The sequence below is a fragment of the Pagrus major genome, chromosome 15 (genome assembly GCF_040436345.1).
Source record: "Pagrus major chromosome 15, Pma_NU_1.0".
NCBI lineage: Eukaryota > Metazoa > Chordata > Actinopteri > Spariformes > Sparidae > Pagrus > Pagrus major.
Genome location: NC_133229.1, coordinates 19946420 through 19965458, shown reverse-complemented (window position 1 = coordinate 19965458; position 19039 = coordinate 19946420). Strand labels below are relative to the sequence as shown.

General features: G+C 40.4%; 1 protein-coding gene across 4 annotated transcripts in view; it reads right to left on the bottom strand.

Annotated features, from left to right (window-relative positions):
* Positions 1 to 46: 46 nt before the first annotated feature.
* The window catches only part of camk2g2 (calcium/calmodulin-dependent protein kinase (CaM kinase) II gamma 2), a 60043-nt gene continuing 41050 nt past the window's right edge, over positions 47 to 19039 (bottom strand). Inside the window, exons 13-20 of one of the 4 annotated variants that reach the window (XM_073481421.1) lie at positions 15146 to 15186; positions 12469 to 12549; positions 10289 to 10333; positions 9504 to 9558; positions 6475 to 6550; positions 6131 to 6225; positions 5319 to 5570; positions 47 to 4974 (exon numbers count right to left, since the gene is read on the bottom strand). In XM_073481421.1, coding sequence (XP_073337522.1) covers positions 5338 to 5570; positions 6131 to 6225; positions 6475 to 6550; positions 9504 to 9558; positions 10289 to 10333; positions 12469 to 12549; positions 15146 to 15186 — 626 coding nt within the window. In that variant the 3' untranslated portion in view covers positions 47 to 4974; positions 5319 to 5337. The remainder of the gene's footprint in view (positions 4975 to 5318; positions 5571 to 6130; positions 6226 to 6474; positions 6551 to 9503; positions 9559 to 10288; positions 10334 to 12468; positions 12550 to 15145; positions 15187 to 19039) is intronic. The other 3 variants (XM_073481422.1, XM_073481423.1, XM_073481424.1) reach the window with 3 other exon arrangements.

The following is a 19039-nucleotide window of genomic DNA, read 5'->3' as shown; positions in this document are numbered from 1 at the left end:
TTCATCTTCCAAAAACAAATGTATGAAGAACAAACAATAGTTTTTGATGTATGATGTTTATTAACTGTATGGTCATGCAAAAAATCCAGCATCCAATTGAAACTCAGAGTATAGACACATGTAGCCCCTTTTTAGTACAAGGTTACAATGCAATAAATTTACTCACATACAAGCTAAGGCTTCTGCTAATCTTTTATGCATTTTTATTGTGAGATAACTTGATGTAGATATCTCTGACGGAGCCGTTTCATAAACCTGGAGGATGCAAGTAACATAGATTTCCATTTCTTTATCAAGTAAACAGTGAAAAATTACCAGAAAGTAGACATGCATATTTCTTCCATTTGTAAAACTGCATATATAGTGTTGCTGTTTGTGGTTGTTAATTATCCGTTTCCAACTTTTCTTTGAAGCATTTCAAGGATCTTTTCTTCACCTCAGTTCAGTCAGGTGCTGATTTCATTTAACATGTATCACACATTTGCTAAAGTCTTTCCGCAAATGTCTAATATATGGAGTTTATTTTAGTTTTAAAACAAAAATGTATATGAAGCAAAACAGACACCGAGTTTTCTTTTGCAGGTCGTTGGTGCGATCAGCCCAAAGTTATTCTGTGTAAAGTTTATATTTGGTCACGTATTCTATTTACAGCAGTGAGACTCAAAGGTCGATACCCTGTCATGTTAAATGTAATCTGTTACATTGCAATGGATCTCAGTGACGCTTTAGCTGAAGCAGAGGGGTTACTGTGTAGTACTGCTATGGAAGCAAAGAGCCAAATAATTTGATCTTTATAAGCAAAGAAACATGTAATTGTGACTAGTTTCTACTAATCAAATGTTCAAATTTAAATCTGTGGACTATTCACAGATACCAGTTGTGTTTAAACTTACACTGTATAGAGGGTGGAGGCAGAAACCTCAAAGATTTATATACCCTACAAATAAAACCAAAACTATCCGCATGGCTAGATGGCAAAACAGGGTCAAGTGTGAAAATGGTTTGTCTGTTTTTAAGATACTTCGTTAGATAAATCTGTTAAAAAACTAAATTCTGTATGTCTGAACAGACTAAAGTACTACACAGAAACAATTCATCCATCAGCTGAAGTTACTGAGATGCATGAGTGGGGAAAAAAGACTCAAAAGCAGGGTCACGGTGATGGTTTAACTCTATAACAGTGTTTCCTAACCTGGTGTCACAAGATAAATCTGAGGAGTCAAGAGATGAGTGAAGACTGCAGTGTTGCATCTGCATCTACTTGTCATCGGCTGTTTTCTTCACTGCTGTTGATGGCACATTGCTACACTTCTTGCCGGGTTATCGCCATTTGTAGATCATTGGAATAATGTCACCGGTGAAAGGAATGTGTATCGTGTCACCTGCATGTGCCATCCTCAAAGACATTGGTCCACGGTGCTACTATTGGTCAAGAACTTGACAAAATATTAGGTTTTTTTCTTGGGAAATCTGTAATAATTTAAGCACTTCAGGCCTGTAAAGACTAAAGAGAAAATCACTGCTCACCACTGGCATATGTGATGAGGTACCACAAGTAGCTACTGCCTCATTTTAAGGGCTCATCATGCAAAAGGTTGGAAAACACTGTTATATACAAGAGATATAAAAGAAAGTCAAAGTGTGAGTGGACTCATTGCACCAGCTGCCTATTATTAAGACTGAAAAGATTCAGAAGTGACAGATTTTTACAGGTCATAGCAGGAAAAGCAGAGTGTAACCAATAACATTGGTAGCTCTGTGCTATTTAGTGCCCCAAACATATTTGACAACACCTGATTTTTCCCAATTTTTTTTACAAATAGGTGGAACAGGTCCAGGAAGAAGAAATGTCCAAATTTCACTCCACATGGTGTGAGACATTCCCCTTTTATGATTTGTTTTTTGTTGTACATTTTCTATGTATTTATTCATTTATTTATTAGGCTGTGAGCTACGAGTTTAAGACTACATCCTTGTATTGATTCTATTAATCTGTAATGCAGGGTTGTATTGGTCCAGGGGCGTCGAGGGTGCAGATTTGCCGATACCCCCCAAAATTCTCCTTTTTTCCACAGCCTTTTAATGCATCTTGAGTGACCTCTTGTGATCGGATCTCAATTCCTCGCTCTACATGTAATGTTTTTTACACAGAGAAAGAAATTTCTTCATGTATAACATTTGCCGAATTAACAAGCAGTCTAGAATAGATAAGAATTTGTCAGAGACAGCGTTTTAAAAAGTTTATAAAGTTTCTCCTAACGCAACAAGTCTCGAAATTTAGTGTTTTTTTTAAGGGAGTCTGGGGACTTTCAACAACTTGTTACAGTTTGTTTGTCGCTGTTTACACAGATGCTTTTCCTGCTAAAACTTGTCAATTGTCTGCTGTGGAAATCAATCTAAAGCTTCATATCAATCGATCAAAAATGTAAATTTGATCCACCTGTTTAACACCAGCTGCAAAGTCTGATTCCCTCCTTTTTAAATAACCTGTTAAGTTTAACTGCATCTTCAAAACTCCCCTTGACTGTGTGGCACACACAATGAAAGAAAAGCATCTTGTCAGGTCGGTGGCATCGACAGACAACAGCACATACAGAACTACTCAGAGCCATAAAAAAAACATCACATCATAGTTTGAGTTTTACAACGCGTCGTCGTCATGGTGCAAAAGGTGTGTGTGTGCGGGGTGGTCGGGGGACACAGTTTTCATGGTATGTCAGATATGTCACAGCACTCAGAAAGAAGCACAGGCGGTCGATACAGTAGGACGGGTCTCACGTATGATTCACAACGTTTGTTTCAGCTCGACTGTGTCAGTGTACGTACGAAGACATGATATGTGATGATCTGAAGCGTCATCAGGTGACCACCAGCAAGAAGAGCGCCTTAACTATGGAGCAGCGTAGCACAGAGACGGGACACACAGCAAGCCTTGACCCTCCGCTGGTACAAAGTCACACAAAGTTTCTACGACACAGTGAAAAGACGCTGACACAGAGATATGTTTTGTCCTCTTTAAAGGGAGAATCTTTGATCTCGTGTGCTTATATGATGCTGTGAATTCCAATATAATTAGCTTAGATCAGCGTGTGAGGGGACAGTACAAAAAAGTCTTGTGGCGGACCCCGCCTCAATTCATTTCAACCATTAATTTTTTTTTATATAGTTCTGGCTAAAACAACCAATAAAAATATCAACATCAAAACACTAACAACTACGACATTTACATCAGAAACTGTGACAAAAGGGACCAAAACATTGATTGCCATCAGCGCAGGTCCCACAGCCCTCTTCCCATAATGCCTTTGTTTTGTCCAGTCCCTTTTTAACATGCTTTTTATAGTGACTTCACACAGAAGTACAGCAAGCCAAGACGGACGACATACACATTTTTAAAGAACACAATCAGAACAAGAGACAGGCATAAGGGTGACATCATAATCATCATCATCATCATCATCACACGGCGTGGTGCTACTAAGACAGAAAGGGGGGCTTGTCAGCGAAGGTCACAAGAGTAACACGTGGAGAGTATTGGAGGCAGGAATGATGGAAGTAGAGGGGTCAGAGGTAGGGTGGAAGGGATGGATTTTGGCGAGCGTAACCTGAAGTTGCAGAAAGGTTCACTCCCTCGGAAGAGCGAACGCAACAGCATCGAGTCTTAAGTGTCTGTGCAAAAAACAGTACAGGCCATTAGTTCAAATAATCCATGCTTCACGTCGAAAACACACAAGATTAAAGAAAACTTAAAAAGTTGGTGTGAGAGTGTGTCGTGCTTTCAGATTAGGTAGTTCAAAGATGTGAGGAGCTTTAGACTGATGGCGCCTCCTTGTGTTTGACACCAAACACTGCAGATCAGACAGATGGAGACCTTCTGCAACTTCAGGATGAGCTGGCCTGGATGTTGTGTCTAAAGCTCAAGAGAGGCTCGACCGGTTAAGGCTGGAGCACAGGGACCTTGAGTGTGTGTGTGTGTGTGTGTGCGCATCATGTGTATATGTGTGTTTTTTGTATTTACACCTCGGGACCTCAAAGCTGAAAAAACCAAAAAAACCAAAACGAACACCCAGTCTCATGCTTAACTCCCCTCCCTACACCCTGAAAGAAACCATTTCCCTCATTTTCACCTATATAAATATCTATTTATACACAATTCTATTAAATAAAATTGATTAAAAATTATCCTTTTTTCAACACAAAATACTTTAAAATACATCATTCAAGAGATAAAAACCAACACGATACAAAAAGATGAAATAAAAACAAAGGTCCCTTCAGTAACGCCTAAACCCCTTTTAAAACCATGTGTACGGATGCTCAAACCTGACACATGAAATAGGTGTTAAATTCTGATATTATGGAGACATTAGTTGCTCCCGTTCCCATAAACCCAACCCACATATACCTGTTAACTGTAAAACAATCAGAACTTGTATTAAAGTTGACGTTCTGCTGCTCTCTCAAGACAAAACAAAGAAGAAAATCACATTTTTCCACATATTACACCAGCCGCCCCAGTCCTATTAACTATGTGTGTGACGTGTGCATGATTTTCTGTTTATATTTATTTCATATATATATTTTTTTTAACATGTTAATACTTTTCCAGACAGCAGACAAAACAAAGATGGGGAGATAAAGGCCATGGGAGAAAAGGACCACGACAGCATCACCCCTGTGTCGCCACCAGAAGCATGCACCATCTGCAAGAAGGGGGGCCGACGTCAGCCGGGCCCCGACCTCGTCTAGCTAGCGTTGGACTGGATTGGTGTTGGTCGGTGTGGTCGGTCATTCAGTCGAGCTTTTGAAATATGCTTTTTTTTTTTAATATATATCTTTTTTTAATTTATAATATATTTTCCCCACATTTGTGTTTTTACAACTTTTCCAAGCAGCCTCTTCCCAGTCAGGATCCAGGCACCAATCCGACCACGGAGGATAAATGCTCCAAACAGCTTTAGAGTTCAGGCAAAGCTGGAGGAAGGAAGAACAAACAGTTAATGACTGTCTTTTGGGAGAAGTTCACCTAAATTACAAAATAAAACATTCTCTTTTCAAGTGGTCTCTGGTCATGCAGAAGTTTTGAGACATCTGTATTTGAGAGTTTAATGTTTAACTCCAATAGTTTAATATTTGTGTGAAATGTGTCTGCTCATTACAGATCGACGCTTTGCTGCCTGAAGTCTAAAAGTAGAAAATGCTGCTCTGTAAAAACCCTCAGAAGATCCAAATAACCTGTCTAAAGAGCTTTTACAGTTGACCATAATGCAGCATATCACTGTTATTGCCACCTTCAGACTCAAGTGTTTCCACTTTACCTGGGCCTGGGTTCTCAGTTCACTGCAGGGGTGCAGCCGGTGCTCCTGAGCAGTGGAAGTGCACGTTGAGCCACTTGGCATCTCGGCGATGCCACACGCGCGTCTCCTCCGACTGGCAGGAGCGCGGCCGGCCCTGGCTGTCCATGTACTGCGTCAGGCGGATGTAGGCGATGCAGGCGGCGTCCTCGCCGATCAGATGGACGTGGGGGTTGAGGATGGTGGTGTGCACCGGCTTGCTGTTTTTACTCAGCACTGTGGGGATGGAAAACACGCGGCTCAGCTGTTTGTAAATGGACCTGACAGGTGTCAACGTGAAGCTGAGTAACCGAATTTGAGAGTGTTTAGCATATTTAGAGCTGCCACAGGCGACACATGTTGGCAGCTTCAAACAGTCTGAGGAGCTAACTGTTACATAACTGAAGGGTGAGTGTATTTATAGACTGATCACTTCATACTGACTTCAATGAATGAAAAAATTTTAAAGATGTCTGGCTTTTCATTTTACACACATTTCCTGCAAAATTCAGAAAAACATTAGGTGTGATTTCTGATGAAGTGCGTTGTCTAATAAAATGTATTTCACCATTAAGATTCACATGATTACATCTTGTAGGAAGAAAAATCTGCCCAACCAAAAAAACAGAATTTAAGGTCTTTGACCTCTAATAACACTAAGGGTCTGTTTTTAAGAGTCTTTAGATTGAACTCTTGTCAACAAAGGCCTACTACTTTGCAGATACAAAGTGAATAAACAAGCACTGAAGAAACTCAATAGAAACTGTTACAAATATAAAGAGCACTGAGCAACTCACAGTTCTCAAAGTAGAACTTGTGGAAGTCCATACCCTCCACCAGGTTTCCAAGAGCCTCTGGCTCAAAAGAAGTCAGTCCAGGGTCACAGATTCTCCTGACAGAGGAAAGCATAAATAAACTTCAGCTTAAGAATTTATCCTGCAGGAAAGAGTGAGGAGGAATAAACGCTGCAGAACAGATCACATGAGCTTTAAAGGTTCAGTTAGATCAAGGTATGTGTTGAACTCAAAATGAGTACTTTACAGGCAAATGATTACACTGACAAAACGATTTCAAAAACGCAAAAAAGTGAATAAAATAAGTCTAACAGACGATGACTTGAACACAAAGAGGTTTAACTTACGTGTAAGCGTCGAAATCCCCGTTGTTGATGGCTTCAATCAGCTGCTCCGTCATCTTGATTATCTCCTGTTTACGAGCTGAAAACAGACAGAAACAGAACCAGAGGAGGTTACAGACTGTCAGAAATCATTTGGAGGTTGAACGTACAAACGCTGCTCCTCATGCTCTCCCTGAATTTACTTGAAACCTCTGACATTTGAATTAAGTTCATCACACGGGCAAACGCCTCTGGTAAGTGACATTTGATGTCACTCTGGAGAGTGTGGTGTGTTTGGTACACTCTCCATCTTTAACACAGCATCCACAGTGTCTGATGCTGTGTGTAAAACCGAGGAGTCCATGTGACACTAAAACATTAAGTGTTTTTGACAAGAAACTTAACCCTTTAACGATTTCAGGTTTCTTAATTGCTTTGAGCACTATGAGCTGTGTTAAATGGGGCTTCTTTTGTGGTTTTCTGCAAACCATCACTTTGGACACACACTTTTGGCAGACTGAGGTTTGATAATGTCCATCAAATGTGACTGTGCTTAGATTTGGCTTTGTTGAATCACTGTTACTAATATCATCAGTATCACACCCTGTATTCACCTGTATTTATCTTCAAGAGTTCAACGGTCAAATTCAAAGAATGACTTAAGAAAATAGTATACAAAAGTCATTATGAAGACTTTAATTCCTTAGTAATATTCAGTTTAAAGTAATTTAGCAATACAACCTTTACCATTAATAAACATCTCTATTGATCAGTAGAACATGTGTTCTTTGAAATTATTTCAAGAAATGATCAGACTTTTTGGGGGTACTAATTGACATGCTGTTTGATAAATTCTCTAAAACTAAACTAGTTACTTATGAAAACTTAGCCATGAACGGGACACATGCAGCCTGAGAGATAATTTTCTGCCACTGACTTTGTGTAAAGTCAGAAGAAACGGCCAGAAAACAATAACTACAACAACAATAACAACAACAAAAATCAAGATACCACAGCTCAAAAAATGTCCAAACAAATGGTTGAGAAGACCATTAAAATACAAAAACTTCAACTAAGACAACTTGTCTGAAGTGACACAACTCTAGAAATCTTTCATGGTGCACACACACAAACCCACACAAACAATATCCACTTTAATGTGTAATTTAAAAACTCTTTGGGAGAAGTCAAATCATGACTCAAATTCAGCAGAAATTCAGGGAATGAGGCATAAAATCATTTCACCAGAAAACCACAAACTGCATGCAAACACACGGAACATCAGCTCAAACTGAGAACAGAATAAACCAGCCGAGATGAACACGCTCTGAAAGTGTTTTTTCCACTTTTTAACAACCATGCAGCTGCTGAGCCAGAAAAGCCAGCTAGCAAATCCTCCACACCTGCATGTCACTCTGTGTTCATGGAGTCAGTTTATTGCCTGAAGTCCTCAAACTGCTTCAGGGGCTTTTGCACAAGCACTGCACAACGTGCCTGGCACTTACTGTGCTGCAGTTTGCTGCTGCTGCCTGTGGGGGGCGACAGAGCGGACTCTGGATCAGGACAGGTGCTCTGAGCTGGACTGGACTGAGGGGCACTGGGGCTGTTAGCAGCCTCCTGCAGGGGACGAGCTGCAGGCAGGTACAGTCATCCCGGTGAATTGAAGTTAAAACATGTGTTTAACTATTTGCATTAAAATTAACATTTTTTATTCAAGCGGTGATTTTAGGAAATTAGACTCCAGATGGTCAATTAAACATTTGAAACAGTAGCTTGCAGTCAGACCTGGATGCCAGAAGATGGCAGCACAGGAGGGCAGAGAGTGCAGTGAGTTGGGCAGAGTAGAAGAGAGGAGTCTTATATATGTGGGGCTTTTTAAACAGCAAAATGTCTGTTGTTGTTGAAGAGGAAAGGTCAGCACACACAGGTCAGAGCTGAGAGGTCACTCAGGTAAACTTCTGCTGACTTACAGGTAGGTGGAGGGCAGTGAGGAGACAGCGTCCAGCTCTGTTCCTCAATCGTGCTGCACTGGCTCAACACTGCACTGTCTGTACTAGTAGACGCACAGGCAGCCACTGGCCATCACAAGACACAAGTACAAACAGGCACACACACTCACAGAGAGTCTGAGAGGAACTCATTACAAGTTAATCCATCAATCAATTAATCTATTGTTTAGTCTGTAAAATGACAAGAAATTGGGAAAATACTGCAACAACTAGACCAGGAATTTATTTGTCGATGGAAAGAAAATTCATCTGAAACTATTTTGATAATTGATTATTGATTTAAGTACATTTTCACACAAAAACAACAAATATTTCTTAATACCAGCTCACACCGCCAGAGGAGAGAAGAGGAAGAAGAGCCTCTGTGATTGCATGTCACCGATCATCCACCATGAGATCGAGAGCTGTTAAATGCTCAGAAAGCTGCCTTAAGTAAGTGGATTAACTCTTGAACTAACTCTGGAAAGCTGCAGGCAGCTCTGTCCTTCTTCATTCACCTGAAAACGTTAAAGGGTCATTCCCGACTAATTAAAAGCTTAAGCGGCGTTTGATGCTGACATGCATCCACTCACACCAACACGCACAGGTACCTACATATGGTAGGAAATTGTGAATGTGAGATGGTGGCTTCACTTGGAAAAGTAGAGAATTTAAGAATGAAAAGAAAGACGTTTTGTAGCTGTGACCTGCTGTTTGGTTACGAAGCTCTCTTAATAGGCACTTCACCACCATGCCATCAATATGAACAGGAGCAAAAAGAGAAAACAAGAGCAACTCTGTTATCAGCATGTACATCCAGCTCTTTATGGCACATTTGTCTTTCCTGAAAAGCTCAAAGGAATCTTTTGTCTTTGACTACTAAACTACCTCCACTATCCTGACTGAAGATGAGTTGACAGTTTCCTGACATGCATTCTCTCAAATATAAAATGAAATAATACTAAATCTCCATCCGATCTGGATTTTCAAAGAGTCACAAAACCCAGATAAGATATAAAGTGATCGTAAACAGGCATGCAGAGTAGGTGAAAGTTTGACAAGTACCTTTCCTACCTTTCATCTCCTCCTCTTCTGTGTTATTACAGCTCTCTGTGGATCCCTGTCAGACAGAGAGGGTCGAGACAAAAACAGAGAGAAAGACAAATAGCAAGACAAATCATTTTTTAATGTGTAAAGTGAGACTGGGGTTAGGAAGCTTTGGACACTTTGCCCAATTCTCTCCTGTACAGACATACAATGACAGATGGATGGAAGGGTAGACGACTCCCTCCCAGGAGCACAAACCAGCCAGGACAGCAGCGCAGAGCCGCACATACCAGAGCAACAAAGTTGTGTCTGCAGTTGTGTAAATTTAACAGGGAGCGTGCGTGTGCATGTTAGTGTGTATGTGTTCTTCGTGAGGAAGGCAGTGCGGGAAAGTCTTAGTGTGAAAAGTGTCAGCGCAAAAAAAAATGAAGTGTGTAAAAGCATGTGAATATCTAGTGATCCTAGTTTTTGCAAGCTTGAACACCAACATAACAGCGCAAGCAGGATAACAGGTGGTTCCTATATAGTATTTGTCAGTGTGCTGCTGTTACGGTATGTGTAGGATTTTCTCTTTCATATAAATGTGAAATTACAGACAGATTCGGAGAGCACACAGGATTCAACATTACGGAGAAAATCCCTTCTGGTAATCAGGAAGAGAAATAATGAAAAATCCAGACAGAAATTAAGTGTAGAAATTCTTCATAGTTGCTTTGAAAGTGTATTTAGAGAAAATCCTCCACGAGTTACCTGCCAGTGTTAGTAGTGGCTGGTTGCTAGTTGCTGGAGAAGGAGGGGCTTACCTTGGTGCCGTCAGCTGGGTTGTGAACAACAGTGGTCTGGGCTTCCTGGGGGGAGGTAGGACACACTTTACCATGCAAGGAGGGGGGATGTGGGGGCAGCGGGGGAAATGCCAGGGAACTTATTCCATGGCGACAAACATAAAAAAAAAAACACACATGTGCGCACACCAAAACAAAGCACAGGAGCTACAGTACAGAGGCTGCTTGTTCGTCATTCACCAGCGCTGTGGCCTGAATGGTCATTTTAGAGTCTCTAAAATGCACGAAAACAGCCATGAACACTTCAAACAGCTAAACACGTATTCAGGGCCACGGCTGAGGAGGAGGAGGAGAGCTCTGTGAGAGACTTACATGAGTGTTGTGTTCATATCAGCTATGCATACGCAGTTTTCTTCAAAATCCAACTGGTACAGTAAGTTCTGATATATCCAACTTGGTGCTAATTAATTACAGAAACATCGGAAAAGCAAATAAACACTGATGCATTTATAAACTAGGAGTACTTTGGAATATGGGCCCACATATGTCACACTATAATTACTTATGCTGACTTGTTTTGGTAAACAAGCCTTCATAAGAGCACCACCAGTTATATTTTCCTCCTTTTATGGAGAATAAGAAATCATCATCAGGTCTGATGAGGGCCTGTTTACCAAAATGTGTCAGAATAATAAATAAAATTGTGAACTGAGGCAACATTTTTAAGTGTTTTTGGAGTGGTACAGCACCTGATTCACTCAGAGAAAGTGAACTGAGACACTGATTCTTATCATTCATGATCATCCTTGAGTCCAAGTGGACTTTGAAGAAATTCTCTCGAGATATCTTGAAAATATAATGCCTAAAAATCTACACAAAGTAGCTTTAATGCTAAGCTAGTAAATGCATGCTAGGTTTTACACTAACATGCCATATCATACTAGCTCACAGCTCAATGCTAGATCACTTTATTCAGTGCATCAGCCACACACATTTTTGGTAAACACAACCCTGACATGTATGAAGCCATCAACACTTCTAACCGTGTAAATCTTCCATCACAACCTACATGTGGTGAACGCTGCATTGAGCGGCTTGTTGACAGGGTTTGTTTGTATAATCACTCCTCATCCTCAACCTTGACCCCGCCACAGAAACATTCAGCCCAAAGCAATTCGAGAGATCTGAGTACCGCACTGAAAACAAGCCCACAGAATTCTGGTTATTAAGTCAGTAAGTCACACACCCAGGCTCCTGATCCTGATCGACACTGGACCCAACATCCAGGAACTACAACCACAGAACATGCAGCCCCTTCAATGACATTTGGGATTATGGGGAATTTCAAGTATTTTTGAGGGGCATTTTAAGCCTTTATTACAAAAAATTCAGGTCTAAATAAGCACCTGGCTACACGGTGGACTTCACTGATGAGAGAAGAGCTTTGGCTTTCATTAAGTTGATAGTCAAATTTCAAACCTGGGACAAGCTTTGTTCAAGCTCTATTGTATGTTGTATATATGGCTGATTTTGTATATAAACAGAGGGGCTGCATCCTCACACAATTATGATCTCTTTGTAACCCAGCCACTCCAGCTGGTGTTTTACCCAGAAGTCCTCATCATTCAAAAGGCACACATCGAAGAGCAATTTATAAAAAGCCGTCTTTTGATGTAGTAGAGGTTCAACCTTTCCAACAAATTGCCCTAACTCTTGTTTTTCCTTCAAAGACAAACCATCAACAAAGCTCAGGTGCCACAGTTGAACACACAGAGGAGTCACCAGGATGAGGCTGAGCAGAACTTGATTGAAGTGTCGGCTGTTGTACCACAAAATGAAAGTCGTTTGTCTACCTGTCAGTGTTGTGCACTGTGTAAATATATATGTACACACACACAAACACACACACACACGTGTGTCAGCGTGAGGTCTGGGTAAAACACAAGCCAGGAGAGGCACGAACCAGTCGTTCAATTTAAAAGTTGTCAAAATCCACTGCCAACATCACAGTTTTTGTTCAGAACAGAAGCAAAGAGGCAGAGGATGAAGGACGAGAGAGAGGACGAAGGAACGGAGAAGACTTCACTCAACATGGGATGTGACAAAAAAAGATGAGGAGGAGGGGACAGAACTGAACATTGAAAATATGGAAATGATGCCATAAAAAGCAATGTGAGAGAAACCAAATAGAGATGAGGTACCATTGGTGCTGAAGATGACATGCTGCTGTCTTTGGTGCTGCTGCTGCTTACTACACTGTTTTTACTGCTGTTTCCCTGCGACTGGGGCAAAGAAACACAACACAGAATGACTCCCACTGCTCCTACTGGGTCGGAACCATAAACCAGTCTATGGGACTCTTAGTGGGAACACAGGAATAGCGCCAATGTAAATATTCTTTATTAAGAATTAAATGTCCTGTTTCAAATTTCCTGACTTGTTTAACTAACACAAGTTATTTTTCTCTATAATAAAACTCTGTATTGGGTGATTGAAGGGCTTTGAGTTTAGCGTCCTGGTGTCTGCCTGCATTTAAGGTCTAAAACTTTTGCAGACATTGCACAACATTAAAAAAATGGTACAGAAAAAAATACAGAACAGTTAGTCAGCAAATGCATTTTAAAAACATATTTTCAGACTGGATTTTAAGTATTTTCCCAGCACTTTTACAAGAAGGTAAAGCAACATCTCCTGGGATAAAAGGAGGAATCACAACTTGTTGTTTTTTTTTTGTAATCAAGTCAGAAATTAAGTTTATAAAAATGGTTATCAGCTCAGGTCTGTGCATGCAGTGAAAGGCCTTGATGACAGGTTTTTCTCTGAGAACGGTGTGTGCCCCTCTAAAGGACTGCACTGTATGTTGTTATTTTCCTTCTTAAGCTGATGCAAATTCAGCTCAAAGACAATACTCAAGCCTATCTGCCCCATAAAGCTACTTATCATCACTGCAACAACAGCCACTGTTTATTGCTTTGACTGGATTTTGATGACTCAATCCGCACCTAGATCAAACGTCAGCTTGCCAACAAAAAAAGACACGTAAAAGGATTTTGAAAGAAATTGAAAAAGCACAAACTAGAACCTTTTAAGCAACGTGTGGTTTCAAGACAAAACTTTTCGGCAATATTTTGTTGTTTCAAGGGTCCCCTGCAAACACTATTACAATGTTTTTCCACTGAATGAATAAGTGAGTAATTAAACTAAAGAATTAGGTTACGGTCTCATTACTGCCATTCAGAAAATCTACTGGTATAACAAAAGCCATTAATTTTTAATATATTTGAATAATTACAACACAAAGTGTTTAAGTACAAGTGCTCTGGTAACTATTCACTACAGTTTCAATGCTGGTTGTAAAAGCTAAGAACAACCAGATAAAAAGTGTTAACAGAAAACAGTATCCAACTAACCCTAACCCTGATAGACCAAATTCCAACAGAAATATTAAAAATAACTTAACTTGTCAATACATTTTTACTTCATTACTTTACATACACCACTTCTTATGTGCAGTGTGATAACCTCAATCTATCAGGTATGATCCGTCTCTCAACGGTGGTGATTATTAGCAGGTAACCAAGACAGCTATTTTATTTACAGGAAGAGGGGAAAAAAACTAAAATTCACTCAAATGAAAAATAATGAGGGTACAACAAATATGCAATAATACAAAAAAAAAGGGGAAATGATTTTATACTGATGTTTACAATGATTAGAATGTCCCTCGTCGCTCCTGTGATGTTCAGGGATGTTGGTAAGTAAGCCAAAATGCCTGATCCTATCCATAGGCAGATGGGTCAGACATCAGAATAACTGGATAGGAGGTGAGTGTGTGTGCATGTGTGTGTGTGTGTGTGTGTGTTATTTGAGTTGAAAAGGTTTTGGTGGCGTTTGTAGCAGAAGGGGATGCACGAATGCTGGATGAACAGTAATCGGACAAGACGAAAACGGTCATAGACGACGCCTCAAGCATCATTGCTCAAAATAAACCAAAACAAACAAATGAAACAGGGAGGAGGGAGGGCTAGAACAGGAGAGACGAAGAGAGACAAAGAATGAAAAATGAGCGAAAACGACAGAGCCGATCTCACCATCAAACAAACACTCGAGCTGGATTTCCTTTTCTGACAGACAGCAATGGAAAGGAGGAGGAAAAAATAAGGGGTCATCGGGAAACAAGGAGCTAATCAAAAATAGTAAAAAAGTGAAGCTGCCAGATTGATTCCAGGAGGAGAGAAAAACAAAACAGCTGCAGAAGCTTACACAGGAACAAAGATGAGGCAGAGGGGCTTCAGAAGAAAAAAACAATCAGCTGCAGAAACAATATAGGGAATATAAGGAGGACTGAAAGATTTAAATCATTGGTTGTGCAGTTTTTTTGTTAAATACTAGGTTTAGTTATTGTTTTAAGTAACTGTATGTAACGGGGATTTTAGTTTGGCCCTTGTTGATCATGGCGCTTCACTGCATGCACTGACGCTGACTGTCGATCAAAACAAAATGAGCACCAAGACAAGATGGTGGCTCGAATCGCTGTGAATCAAAGAAAGATCTGGCGGTAAAAAAAACATGAACAATTTTAAAATCCTTTATTAGGTCCCTATCTTTCATTTTAATCTGTATCACCTGCGCCCCACCTTTAACTGCTAATTCCTACACATGACCAATCCTACAAAACAATCCTTTAAATAACATTTAACAAAGGAGCACCAGAGCACAAAGGTAATCCAACTTAAAGAACATACTGCTCGTAATATCAAAAACACATGTTAATAGACAGTAGTTAAGGTGACAGACCGAAAGGGAGACAGCAGAAGAAAGGAAGAGTAAGACAGAAACGGTAAAGTAAAAAAAACCCTCATGGGTCAGAGAACTTACCTTCACACCGTCGGACTTTTTGTTTAGTAAGGTTTTGCATGCTGAAAGAAAGAGAGAGAAGACAGTTTATTATGTTTAGATCACTCATCACTCAATTAAACGAAAAAGGATGGTTGGATAAAGGTTCACCGGGCCTCAGAGTGAAACTGTTGTGTGACCGACAATCCCACCCAAAAATAAAGGGATTAACGTGGACATTAAATGTTTAAAAGGAGATTTTGATGATATAGACATAGCAGACTAAAAATGAAAAGTCAACTTGGAATATTAAAACTATCAAAAAATACTTACTGCTTTGGAACAATTTTTACCTTTTTCCATCATTGTTTTCTGTTTTAAAAAAAATCTAATTTGATCAAATATCTCTTTCAATTTATTGTGTCTTTTAAACATTTATTAATCCATGTTTATTCCTAGTTTTAGACCAACGAATCAGCTAACCATTTTCTATTTTTTAACATTCATTTTAGGTTAAATCATCCCTCATATTATCAACATTTGTGAGGTAGTGGTTAAATAAATTAACAATTAAAAGCAGGTAAAACAAAAATAAAAAAGAAAGTACACTGTCATACAGTAGAGCAGTATAGCAGTACAACTATTAAGTGATAAATTGATCCTGGTGCAGTGAACTTCCTCCTAATGGCTTCCAGCGAGTACTTATGAATGGATCAATCAATTAACTAATAACTGAATTGAATGAGTACATGAGTTACTTTCTGAACCCATTAAGTGCTCAAAACAACCTGTTTGTGTTAAACGCTACGCCGAAAATAATTAGTGTCACCAAGAAGAATGTCAGCTGAACGTCTATTGCTGGATAACTTTGTGAAAAAGTCGCTGGGAAAAAAAGCCCCAAAAATCAAAATGTTTAACATATATAATCGACTGTTCCTGCAGGTAAAACAACCCACTGGCCCCGAGAGTTCAAAACAAAAAACACATGTAATTAGACAAACACGAGAAGAGAAAAAATGGAAAATCATCACCAATTTGACTGACAATGTGCAGCATTTACAAAGAAAACAACCAAATACAGATGGAAAGTGTTTCCAGGGGACACTAAAAAGTGATGAACACACCCGGGCATGGCTGGAAAGCACTTGTTTAGCACCACTTGTACACAACAGCCTCATAACTTCATCATTTCTTAGTGTCCCCTCCAGTTTCTGGTGCTTCTGCAAGAAGTTCTGTTTTCTGTATTTGCAGCAATAATTTTTCTAAATGTTTTCCTAATTTCTTATTTGCATGTTGTTGCTGTGCGTTGAGCTTTCAGGGCCACCATATAAACCGCCTACTGTAACCCAACCAGTTAATGCTAAGTGAAACGTTCTCACATAACATCATGTGCGTGCATCTGAAAACCTGTACACACAGTTATAACCAGACTTGCATAGAAATGACAACGACACACAACCTAACAGCAAACTAAAAAAAACAAAGTCAACCGCATGCACACAAACAGACTGAAAAGAAACACACAAATAAACACTTTTACAGTATAAACACTCATATTTGTGTTAGTCACGTCCAGTGATCCTCCCTTACCTTCCATTTATAAAGGAGGAAGAAGGGCGATGAAGAAGGCAAGAGAACAGTGATGTATTTAAAATCTTAACATCTGAATGAAAATTGAAGATGACAACTGCGGGCACAACAACCTGTCAAGCCTTTACTGCATGTTAAAATACATTCTTTAATAACTGTCACAGAGGTGGAGGGTTCATGCGATGACAGTGGCTTATCAACACGTCTGGCATGCAGCATCCACTTCAAAGTGTTTATCTTTAAAGAGTCAGAGGAGTGCATTCCCAACATTCATGAGACTGAGCAGAAACCTTTAAGTTCAGGACATCGTCTCCAAACCAGACTCTTAAATTTTACACTAAAATCTAACAACTGTTATCAAGCATAAAGAAAAAACCTTTATTAACAACTTATCGGCATCCATTTGCCGGTCAAACCACAATTCCTGCATTAATGGCCTTTAAGAAAGCAGATCGCTCTGTCGTGTGACTGATCTGGAAAGGGTTTGGTATGCTTCATACAAACTAACGACGGCTAAAAGCCTGACGTCACAGAGGGAGGATTTCTTCAAAGCTACTTTAAGTGTGGAACCTGCATGAACTGTCAGCAGTGATGGAATGTAACTAAGTACATTTACTCAAGTACTGTACTTAAGAACAGTTTTGAGGTATTTGTACTTTACTTGAGTATTTCCATTTTCTGCTACTTGGTCTTATAATGAAGTTTTCTGACACCCCACTAAATTCAGTGTTGAAAGGCCTGAGGAGAGCTGGTGTCAGACGTCTGATTGAAAATCCTACAATCAATTTGTTTGAAGCATACTGACGCCTTCAGGTTTCTTGTGGTTTTGTCTGTTCACACAAAGACAACGGAGCAGGCAGGAGAGAGGAGGCAAAGGTGTATTGATAACACATTTCACTGTGCATTCTGTTTATCCAGCTTCCCATGCAGGTAGGCATACTGTGCTGTGCTGTGGGCTCATACACATGCTTGGCTGGCCGTTAGTGCCAGAGCCATGCGGAGGGAAGGTTGCAGCGAGCACAGGCAGGCATCGACTGGGCATCAGCCGAGTACTGTGGATACAAACTGATTCAAAGGAGGCAAAACTGGGAGTGTTGTGGAGGTCGAATGCTGCCGTGTCTATTTATATTTGTAACAGGGGTTTCACAATTTCTCTTTTCAAATTTAAGGTCACAATTCGATTTAAACATTGTTTTTCAGCACTGACGGCTATGCCATTGTTAGATCATGACACCCCTGATTTGTAAGATAAAAGGTTAAATTGCTGATGCTGCAGAGGAAAAGATATGCAACCTAATGCAGAGATGTGTAAACAGGGCTTTGCTCGGTGGCAGCTGCAGCAGTTGGAAGGAGGTCAGAGGGTCATGCTGGATGTCAGTTAAATGGCTGTTGTGTTCGACACAGGAAATTAAATATCCAGTCCTGAAGAGGAGCTCTGTTCATTAGAGCATCAACACACGCAGCAGCACTGAAAGGTCAAGAGCTGAGCTGCGTTCACGGTTTCCATTTACGTGTGTGTGTGTTTCTGTGTAAGATGCCCCAGTGCAATGACCACCGTTCAATTCAAACGTGGCACCATCAATGTGCAGTAGCAGCAGGCAGCAGGTGGAGGGGTTCAAGCAGCCCAGGCCACATGCCAATAGCCTGAACACGAAGTTGGCAGTGCCCGACTCCAACAACCCCTCGAGCAGACGTACCTTCCTGTGCCATTGCGGCTGTGCTGGTGGTAGCGGCAGGGCTGGTATGCTGCCGTCCCACTATTGGACAGAGAGGGATTCAGTGTGGAGGCACAGGTGGGACAAGCGCCTCACTGAAGCCTGAGAGACTTCTTATTTCTGGATTTCTCAAAGGTTTAATAAACTTAGACAAGAATGACAAAACACGAGTTTCCAGAAAGTGTATTTCTCTGATATTATTAGGATGAAGCGCGGCAGCAGACAGGAAATCTTCTCAGCGCTGGAATACCTGCAACCTGAAATTATTAATCTTGTTCCCGTTGACATTAACTTGATAAACACGCCTAAAGTTAAAGCAATTCAGAGGTCTGGCCTGTTTGTCTTCTTCAGTCTAGATCAATCCTGACCAGTAGAAAGTAGTTGGCAGTAATCCAGAGGAGCTGCTTTACTTACATGAAGGCATATAAACACAGGGCCAAAAGCATTAATGCATTGGCCTACCAGGCCATCGTCTTGTCCACAAATAGGGTGTTCAATCAAGAGTGCACTATGTTTTCAGTGATCAAACTGCTGACGAAGAGGAAATCCAAGCCAAACCTCTGAAGTGCGAAATAAGAACTGTAGACAAGGCTGACGAGCAAATGTGAACCAGAATAAAATATGTGCGGTT